The sequence below is a fragment of the Crocodylus porosus genome, unplaced genomic scaffold (assembly GCF_001723895.1).
Source record: "Crocodylus porosus isolate Cpor-Errol unplaced genomic scaffold, CroPor_comp1, whole genome shotgun sequence".
Lineage (NCBI taxonomy): Eukaryota > Metazoa > Chordata > Crocodylia > Crocodylidae > Crocodylus > Crocodylus porosus.
Window position 1 is genome coordinate 61,724,088 of NW_017728906.1, and position 11,149 is coordinate 61,735,236.

The 11,149-nt window shown below is 39.6% G+C and overlaps 1 protein-coding gene across 4 annotated transcripts in view; it reads left to right on the forward strand.

Moving 5' to 3' along the window:
* CUNHXorf23 (chromosome unknown CXorf23 homolog) overlaps nt 1–11,149 on the forward strand; it is a 49,756-nt gene that overhangs the window by 20,631 nt on the left and 17,976 nt on the right. For all 4 annotated transcript variants that reach the window (XM_019529209.1, XM_019529208.1, XM_019529210.1 and 1 more), the window contains exon 9: nt 2,848–2,962. In XM_019529209.1, coding sequence (XP_019384754.1) covers nt 2,848–2,962 — 115 coding nt within the window. The remainder of the gene's footprint in view (nt 1–2,847; nt 2,963–11,149) is intronic.

Genomic DNA, 11,149 nt, shown 5'->3' on the forward strand with positions numbered 1-11,149 from the left:
CTCTGCCTTTATATGTATAGACTTTTAGTGCTGCCAGTACTGACTTCCTGCTTGTCTTATTGTATAAAGATAAAACTTCACCCAAGGTTTGTTTTGTCCTAGTGCTTACATTTTCAGTATACTTATTCCAACTCAGATTTTTAAGTAGATTCCAAGGTACTTAAAAGAAGATACTACCTATAACTTTTCCTGTGAAAACCAAACTAATTTCCTCCTTTTGTTATAAACTCCCCCAGCTCCCCAATCTCTTGGCTTTAACCATCTTAATTTTCAAGCCACCTGAGATGTAATACTGCTAAAAAGCATCTAATAGCCTTTGGAGGCCTATTTGGGATTATGAAATTAATAATGTGTCATCTGCATATTGCAAGACAGGAAAGGATCGTTCAGTATCATACATGTGTGAAACTGATTTTCCATTAGCATGCGTTTTAAGTCATTTAAGAATAGATCAGCAAGTACCAGAGCAAGCAAACATCCTGTCTTAGTTGAGAAATGATTGGATAGGGCACAATCCTGTGATGCAACCTAGATCCTGTATTTGAATAGTAAATTGCAGTTTGCAGTTAATTCTAAGGACATTCTAATTCTAACATCCATTGATGTTATGGCCAGTTTCTTCCATATTTTTAATCTGTATATAGAGTCAAAAACTCACTTTAGATTTTATGAAGGCTCACTTTTAATAAAGGTGAGTGAACTGCAGTGAACAATTATACCTCATTTACATCTATTGTTCCTATTAGCCTGGTTGTTGCAAGGAAGAGGAAATAAACTCCAGATCTTATTTACTTTTTTATAATTTTAGAATTCCTCCTTCTGTACTGTAAAATCCTTGTGGAATTTCCCAGTTCACTAAAATTACTTCTGTGAAGTCACTGTCTGCAATTCCTTCAAAGACCCAGAAAATTCTGAGAGGCTTTTTTTTAAGGCTAGTGTGTTCTTGCAGCCCTGCACACATGCAGCTTAATTAGTGATAACACTGAACACCTACATTTCTCCTTACCTCAGTTTGCCTAGATCATCTTTACTTCACTTTAAAATTAACTGAATATAAATCGAATGACCTCTTCTACGGAAGAAATAGATGGGGGGAGAACCTGCCAAAATATAACAAAATATTTCTTTGCTATAGAGCTTGATGTAATGATATCTTGTTTCATGGCAGTGGTGGATCATTTTAAATCTGAAGTTTATTAAGTGGGAAGGAGATAATACCTAATGATAAGTAAACTAACTTGTGGTCTTGGAGCTGTATGCTCAGACTTCAGTGAGGAGTGAGGGAATTAATTTTCATAAACTACAGTTCAGCCCTGCAATGTTATTACATTGCCCTTCTTACAAATAGAAATAAGAATTTTTCTGGGACATTGTACAAAGTACCTTACGAAATTTAACTGGATTGACTTGCTACTGTTGGAGTCTCTTTGAAGATACCACAGCGGGTATGGTTGGCATTCTTTTAATAAGTATTTTCAAACAATAAGGACCTTGCTATAAATGTAGTGAAATATAGATGCTAAATATCTTGCAGAGTTACCTTTCTTAAAAGGAGATGACCAATTTGAACAGTCCCAAAAATATATCTTGATTCGTAGCAGCTGCTTGTCATTGTAAATCTTTTTCTTATAAAAATATTGATACTTCTGTGTTTATGATATTTTAATTAAGAAGATATGTAGCCTAAGTAATGTGGCTGATTCAGGTGTGAACCTGAAACATGCAAGGGGTTTGTAGTATTATTTTATGTACAGCATTGTCTTTTTAAATTTCTGAAAAATCACAACATTTTTAGTGCTTTTTTTATTTAGAAGACTATTTGATGGTGCCTATGCTGTCCTCATTACTGGTGTAAATGACTTTTTTTAAAAGTAGTGATGCCAGTTTAAATGTTTGAAACAGCTTTTTTAATTGAAACATTGTAGATGATGCATGAATAAAACTGGAATTTCAAGCCCTATAGAAGTAAGAAAGGGGTTTGTGCAGGATCTAGAAAAGAAAAGTGTTTTGTCCTTTTGTAATGTCTGTCCTTGCCTTGTGCGCCTCTGCTGGTTTTGGTGATACGGATCTTAAGGATTGTTTCATCCATGCAGAATTTCTTTTTAGGTTCATTTGATTCTTTTAAAGCTAGAAGGGATGTAGATTGTCTAATATGACTTCTTGTTTAACAGTGGCCAAAATTGGATTTCATAGTTTCACCTTCAGAAATTATTCTTGTCTCCTTATTAAGGATATCTTGCATACCTTGTGACCAGTATGCGAGCACGTGAGGTTTGTATCTCTCAATCAGTGGGGCTTGTACTTGTAAATAGCTGGGGGGTTTTTAAAATCTTGCCCCTGTGTATAAAGAGAGACTATGGCTGTCCTGTGTACAGAATGTGGCTTGAGGAATACTGCTGGTGACCTTTTTTTTAGCTCCATGTGCATAGATTACTGTGATTTGAACAATTAAAACCTTTATTTTTTATTAGGGTAGTAACACATAAGTTGTTGCTGGACAGCCACACAAGTTCAGCTATAGTATATTTCAGCCAGCAGAGGGCAACCTTAAGCAATCTTTATAAATCACTGAATTGTTTGTTGTGGAATACCATGGTGAGGATTCAAAAAAGCAAAAATGTTCCTGCTGGTTTGTTGTCTATAAAATATTTCAAATAATTATATGTAATTTTGTTTTCAGCAAAACCAGGCCACTAGTGATTTGTCAATTAATGTGCCAATTTAATATTTTTCTTAATACTTTGCTCTATTCTTGGTGTCATTTTAAAGCACAGGTAATTTTTGTAATAGCATGGTTTTGAAATAGTGCTGGTTTAGATGTATTTTTTTTTATTGCCTTTTGTTCAGGAACAACCAGAGCTGCAGCTTTTTGAAATTACGGAACTCCCAAATTGATGGATTCCAAAAGCCTATAAGGTTCCTAAAACCACCTTTCAGGAAATTTATTAGGAAGCCTCACATAGTAAGTTAAAATGATACAGTTCCATTTCCTTAGCTTTTGTTCTATTTTTCTTGTGCTCCATATTTAAAAACTTGCTGTGTTGGCTGGGGGACATGAATTTTAAGTTTCTCTGCCTCACATTAAGTTTCAGAAGATCATTCACTGTCTTAATGTTTGTCTCTTTAAATTTGTATCTAAACAGGACTAAAATTGTATTGACTGTAAATAAACTACTGCATCTGAACTGCCTTAAGTTGCTGTGGTTTCGTTTACAAAAGCATTTAGGCTTGTATGAGTCATGCTTTCACAAACTTGGTTCTTGTGTTGCTGGATGCCTCTGTGGTACTTAAGGGAAAAAAGAAAGAAAGAAAGAAAAGTGGAAAGTTGTTTAAACCTGCCAAAGATATGTTAATTTTGGGTAGGAACACTGATTTAGGTTTACAGTGATTGGATCTTTCTGATTCTAGTGGAGGTCTGTTTCCACATCTCACTTGAGGTAACAAAAGTAATTCTGAGTACTTGTTTTCATTTAAGTAGCTCAGAAGGAATCGTGAATTGGAAGTCTGGATTGCTAGTAGCCTTGTTACAGAATTGATGTATCGCACTGTCCTGTACCTAATAAAAAAACTCCCACCTGATGTACCAATTTATATGGGTTTATTATTGTCTGACTCTGAAGTCAAATGCAAAAGTTTTGCGGAATCACACTCTGAAAGGTAGATGAAGGATCTGTTCACTAACACAAATTGATTAAATATGCCGTTTGCTTACGTTCATTTCCTACTACAGAGACTTTTTCTCTTTTAATGAATAAAACCACAAATTCATGAAAATGCCCAAGGAAAAGGAAGTTGGAGCATAGAAATGATCAAACATGCTTATAATGTTTTTGTAGATGTATGATGATAAATTCCAGTTAATCTAATTTAGATTCTAGCTCTCCTGGTGGGTACAGAGTAAGTAAAAGAAACTAGACTGGAGATTTGTCTAAATTGTGGTCTCTTAAAGATTAGAGTCTTGACTTGTGTAGTTAGTTGGTATCTTGCTGTCAAACTTTTGGCCAACAAACTTCTGTAGTATGGTAGAAGCTGCTTTGATCTGTTAGTACATTTTCACTCAGTGCTGAAATGCAGTTCCTTTGGGGTTGTAGCATGACAGCTATAACAAAACAACGCATCAGACTACTTTACCAAAAGGTGAATAATACTTGGAATTAAAGCCAAAGATGTTATACATATGAAACCAGTTTGTGTTGGCAGTGTTGTGTGTGAATAAAAAGAGTTAGTTTGAAGTAAGAACAGAATTACTGTATTTATTGTATTAAGGGTTCCTTGAAAATTATAGCTGGACATTTGACAGGAAACTGAAAGCAAGGAGCCCTTGGTTGGTAGCAGGTGCCTTTTCCTTGATGCTTACAAGTTCCAGCAGTGAAGAGTTGCTGAGTACAAAGCAGCAGGAGCTATGAAAGAATAATTACTGACTGATAAAGAGGGGAGAGAGAGAGAGAGAGAGAGAGAGAGAGAGAGTGTGTGTGTGTGTGTACCGAGCATGTGCTACTTAGTTTACAGATGACTGTGGAGACCAGACCTTACAATTCAGACACCAGCAAAAAATATTACCAGTTGTTTTTGGCTGGAATTCCTGCTTAGGACTTGCCATGTGACGATCACATTTTCTGCTCTCCTGCCTTGCCCTTTGTGTCTGTTTAACCATTTTCCCTCTTGACTTCTGTTTCCATGGGGGGGGTTTTATTTTGCTTTTGCCTTCTTTTTATTTTGCTCCTTTTCCCTAACACTTCAAATGTATCTACGTGGCCAAATGCTGCATGCGTGTACTGTACCGCACATGCATTGTGCCATGTAAGATTATGCTGGAAGACTGCATGGCGGACTTCGTGGCTGTTTCTTTGAAGCAGAGTGGCTCAGGTTCTTGCAGCTGAGCTGAGGGCTGGGGGAAAGGAGCTTTTCCTCATTGTGCATACCTTAAGCCTGATCTCCATGCAGGTTATTGAAGCTGTAATGACATACTATCATTAGAGCAGGGAAATAAGGTGGCTTCCAAAGAGTCATACAGCTTTGATTTGAAATGGCAGGCTAATTTTGCTTTATCAAACAGATCTTGAAGTAGATCCAGAGCTGTGTAGCTTTCTTTGCATCCAATGCTCTTGGCTTCTGGAGTCTGGTACTTACCTGAAGCTGTGTAAGACAGAAGAGTTAACAGTATCTGTTTAAGCAGTAGTTCCCTAACTATGGTTACACCCCTGACTGGAGTTGTGAACACTAAAGAGCACCCAATTACCCAATTAAGTAGAAGGATGAGGACTGATCCCTGTTAAATATTTTTGTGCTCATAATTGCCCTATGGTAAATGAAAGGCAATTTAGGACCTATTTCACTTAACTAATTTCCCTGGATTAACTTTCACTGTTGGGGAAGAGTGAGCACAAAAACAGCTACCACAAAGCAGCTAAGATACTGTTAATTCCCTGCCCCTGCCATTTTGCAAGTACATGAACAAATAAAGTGGTATGGGGAAAGGGATATGAATTGTAGATATGTAAGTGGAGTCATAACCAGAAAAGGCTTGGGAATCCCTGCATATCTAAGAAAAAAGTGAATGAAAAGCAAACTGAAATATCTCATTTTAAACAAGAAAATGAAACTGAAACTAGCAAGTGAAAATATATTAATTATCAACAAAGAACAGATAAGGAATTGCATTTAAGTTTGATCATATTTAAATTAGTTTACAAAATATGCTCTATGATATTAAGAGAATCATTAATAATGATGCACATTTCAGAAATTCTGAAATGTCATAGAAAACTATGTATGTACCAGATTATTAGAAAAGGGGGAAGAAAAGTAGACCTTCAAAATAAAGATTTAATCCCCTCAACTTTCTGCGTAAAAAGTCCATTTTCTTCACGCTTTCGCCACTTACACAACTCCAAGGGGCTTTTCAAAGCGCCCAGCTCTGCAGCACTTGCACATATAAAAATACCTGAAGAGTAAAGTGGAATTATAGGCATAAAAGAACTATATAAAGTACATTTGGGGATACATTTTCTATTTAATTTTTGCAGGCTGTTCAAAGTAGGGGAAAGTAAATTAGAAGGCACATGCTTAGATTTCAAGGCAGTGTTAGTATTGCACAGAATGCTGCTTTCAGAATAAATTCAAGCTGGCTCAGAATAAATAATGTTATATGGTTTGAAAATGGAGGAGGGCTACATGTTAGAGATGGGATTAAAGAGAAGCATATCAGATTTGGGAAAGATGCCCAGTGGGCTAGTAGAGTATTGAGGCTGGGTTCAGCCTTACTAAAGGCTTTCATTTAATGCCCTAAAAAGTGATGTATGGATGGATCATAACAGTACAGAAGAGAAGAGATACCAGGTAATAATTGGATAATGAATTAATGCAAGCCTAGAAAGATGGGCAAAAAATTGATTGAGATTTAGGTTAAAAAATGCATGCCAATTACCTAGAGGGGAAAGAGATGTGGAAGAAAGTAACCTGAAATGTTGAGACTTAGGAGTTTGTGGAAGATTAAATGTGAAATGCTAATGTAAAATGGAAGCAAAATAAGCTATTAGCTAACAGATGTATAAATGATTTTGTTACAGGATAATAAAGAACTAAGAGAGCACATAATAGAACAAGTGTTATTTTGCTCTGTTCAGTTCACTTTTCCATAATGGTGCTAGGCTATGCTAAATCTTTGTTCCAAAAGAAAAAGCCTACTTTAAATTATATGAAACATTCCAAATGTAACAAAACAAAAGAGTTGCAATTTTGAGTTTATTTCTTTTAACAGGTTAATAACATCCCAAATTTTTCAGAGGGTTCCAAATCCAGTGCAGCCTGTTGTACAGGATGGATCTTTTACTGCAGAGAACACATAACCATGTAGGATGGGTACTCAATTCCTGGCTTGTAGTCCAGATCTGCCCTCAGCACCATGTCATCTGGCCTGCAGGGCTCCCACAATACTACCACCACTCCCCTGTTGCAAAATTTCTGGCCCCCTTTTAAGTTAGTTTGCTTTTGTTTACAGGTAACTATAGGGAGAGATTGTACTAGAGAGACACATTTCCAAGTGGAAACCTGACAGGGAGACATAAAGCTTTAAAATGGTACTTTTAAAAAGAATGTTTAGATCAAAAATAAGTCCTTGAAGTTACCTAAACTGAAGCTTGATGCTAACATTAGATTGAAAAACTATAGTGTTAGATATTTCTGTAAAATTTTTGAACCTCCATTAAATACAGCAGGCCAGAAACCCTGAAATATTTTTATATAGGCACCAACCAGTGTTGAAACCTAATTATTTCTGTATAGCAAGGCATATTGTATATTAAGGCTTTGCTTCATTTAAGAACTGATAGAATGTGTGTGTGTGTGTGTGTGTGTGTGTAAATAATATTTCATATCATATATATATAATATAATTATACATATCATTTATTTCATATATATAGTGGATTTGTTGGGTTTTTTTAATATGTCCTTGGGCCCAACTACTTTAAAAGTACTACTACTAAAATATAAAGTCCATTTTGGTTTTGCTATTCTTGTTAAATGAATAATATTAGGTAGTTGTGTATCCAGTATGCCACATGAAATTGCCAGTATGTTCTGTCTTCAGCTTTGGTACAAATGAGCTGTTTCATAGTAAGGTACAAGATCTTTATACCCGTCCCCTATGTATTTTCTGTATTTCTCTCTCTCATCTTAATTTATCTATCAGATTATCTGATCCCCCTTCCCTAAGGCTCAAGGAGCTTGCATAAAAAAGTCTTACAAGCTAGAGGTTAAGAACCCTGTAGTGTAAAGTTTTTATCTTCCTTTCATTACTTCTTTAAAACTATTGTAACTGAAAATTCATGGTAGGCATTTCAGCTGTGAAACTGCTTAAATTCTTGTCCTCAGCAATATCTATTGAGGTAGTTAACCAAAGACTGCAGCGCTGGTGTCATCATGAAGGCTTCGGCTTCCACAATCACAGTTCGCTCTTTGGTGAGAGAGGCAGTGGTCTGGTGGGAGGAGATGGCCTCCACCTCACTGCACTGGGGAGGAGGCTCTTCTCAGCCAGAATGGCTGACTTGCTCTACCGGGCTTTAAACTAAGCCCACCAGGGGATGCGGGGGACTACTGTTACAGCAAGCTCACTGGGCAACTTTTGCAAATCCATCTGGCTAAGGCACTTGAGGGAACCCACCCCTACCTCAGCCCCAGAACGATGTGTAGGGAGGACTAGGGCCTTCAATGGAGCACTTGTGTGCCTGTACACCAATGCCAGGAGCCTGGGGAATAAGCAGCAGGAACTGATCCTCCTGCCAAACAAGAATGACTATGATCTCATAGGGATAACAGAGACCTGGTGGGACTCCACCTATGACTGGGCCACAGGTATAGATGGCTATACCTTGTACAGGAGAGATCCTGTAGACAAAAGGGTTGGTGGTGTAGCTGTCTATGTCAAGGAAAGCTACATGTCCCTGCAAGCCAACATTGGCATCCAAGGTGGACAACTGAAGACTCTGGGTTAAAATCCGTGGTGAACGTGGCACAGGGGACACAATGGTAGGAGTGTACTACAAACCTAATCAGGATCAAGAGCTCAGCCAGGAATTTGCTAAGGAACTTTGGCTGAAGCTGCATGCTCCTGGTGCATGGTTGTCATGGGAGACTTCAACTACTCACACATCTCTTGGGAAGAGTGCTCGGCCAAATCTGAACAGTCGCAGAGCTTCCCCACATGCGTGGAAGCTTTGAGCTCTGTTTGACTCAAGAAGTCTATGGACAAACAAGAGGCAAAGCAGTGCTCAATCTGGTACTAGCAATAGGGGCTGATCTAGTCAGTGACCTAATGATCTAAGGGAAGCTAGGAGACAGTAACCATGAGCTGATCACATTCATTATCCACTGTAAAGCTGGCAAGTCAGTAAGCTATGCTGAAGTCCTTGACTTCAGGAAAGTTGACTTTGACAAGCTCAGGAGGCTTGTTGGCAAAGCCCCTAAGAGACTATGGCCCGAAGGGGAGGGGAGTTCATGATGAGTGGTTGCTTCTCAAGGGAGTGATCCTGAAAGCACAAGCAATGTCTATTCCATCTCGGAGGAAAGGTAGCAAAAGGGCACAGCAGTCCCCTTGGCTTTGCAGGGAACTTGTGGACCTCCTGGATCTAAAAAGAAAGACCTATAAAGGATGGAAGACTGGAACTACCTCAAAGGAGGAATATTCTGCACTGGTCCGAACCTGCAGAGAGCAAACCGGGAAAGCCAAGGCTGCAGCTGAATTCCAACTGGCTACATGTATCAAGGCCAATAAAAAGTTGTTTTTTAAATGTGTGGGGAGCCGAAGGAAAAGCAAGGGTCACATTTGGACCCCTGCTAAACCAAATGGAACAACTGACAGCTGAGGCCCAGGAAAAAGCCAACCTGCTTATTGGGTATTTTGCATCATTTTTTCACCACCCCAGGGGATGGCTTTGCTCAATATGGTACAGGATGGCCAAGGTGAGGGAGAATTGTTACCCTTCATTAATGTAGACCATGTGAAGGAACACCTTGAGAGGCTGGACACCTTCAAGTGAGCTGGCCCAGACAGTTTACACCCCAGGGTACTTTAAAGGAACTGGAAGGCATCATAGCTCAGCCATTAGCACAGGTCTTCAAGAACTCGTGGCACTCAGATGAAGTGCCTGAAGATTGGAAGAAGGCCAATGTGGTGCCTATCTTCAAGGAAGGGAGGAAAGTAGATCTGGGGAACTACAGGTCTGACCTCTATCCCAGGGAAGATGTTGGAAAAAATTATCAAAGAGACCATTCTTGACAAGCTTGCTGGTGGCAATATCCTGAGGGATAACCAGCTGTAGTTTATTGGGGGTAGGTCTTGGCTGACCAGTCTCTTCTATGACCAGGTAACATCATTTGGACAAGGGAGAAGAGATTGACGTCGTATATCTTGATTTTTAAAAAAGCCTTCGATCTGGTGTCTCATCACCTCCTCATGGAAAAATTGGTTAACTGTGGCCTCTGCTACCTCACAGTCCAATGGCTGGGGAATTGGCTCTGAGGTGGGACCCACAGTGTAATAGATGGAAGTAAATCATTGTGGTGCACCATGAACAGTGGCGTCCCCCAAGACTCTGTCCTTGGGCCCATACTCTTTAACATCTTTATTAACAATGTAGACATTGGTATCAGAAGCAAACTGGCCAAGTTTGCTGATGACACCAAACTTTGGGGTAGAGCGTCCACACCTGAGGATAGGATGGTGATCCAGGCCGACCTAGACAGGCTCAGAAAATGGGCGGATGAAAACCTGATGGCATTCAACATAGAAAAATGCAAAATACTCTACCTTGGAGTGGGGGAACGCAGCACGCTTATAGGCTTGGCAGTACTATGCTTGCTAGTGCCACAGCTGAAAGGGACTTGGGGGTCATGATTGACCACAAGATGAGCCACCAATGCAATGTCACAGCTAGTAAAGTGAGCAAAACTCTGGCTTTCATCCATAGGTGCCTCTCAAGCAAATCCCAGGATGTCCTCCCGCTGTACTTGGCCTTGGTGAGGCCGCAGCTGGAGTACTGCATCCAGTTTTGAGCTCTACAGTTGAAAAAGGATGTGGAGAAGCTTGAGAGAGTCCAGAGAGCCAGGTGCGTGATCAGAGGGCAAGAGACCAGGCCTTATGATGAGAGGCTGAGAGCCATGGGACTTTTCAGCCTGGAAGAGTACAGGCCTGGGGGGGGAACCTGGTGGCTGCCTATAAGGGGTGTGCATTGGGACCTGGGGAAATGCCTGTTCACCAGAGTGCCCCACGGGATGACAAGGTCAAATGGTCACAAACTCCTCCATGACCGTTTTAGGCTGGACATAAGGAAGAACTTCTTTACTCTCTGAGCCCCAAAGGCCTGGAACAAGTGATGCAAGCACCTACTCTGGACTCCTTTATGAGACATTTGGATGTTTATCTTGCTGGAATCCTTTGACCCTAGCTGACTTCTTGCCCCTGGGGCAGGGGGGCTGGACTCAATGATCTTCTAAGGTCCCTTCCAGCCCTAGTGTCTATGAAATCTATAAAAATCTATGAAATCTAGTAGCAGTGAGTTCTGTAATGCAGTTGTTGTCTGTAAAAGCTAACACCTTTTCAGTTTTGTTGACGTAGCTATGTTCATGACTTCATAGATTCATAGATGCT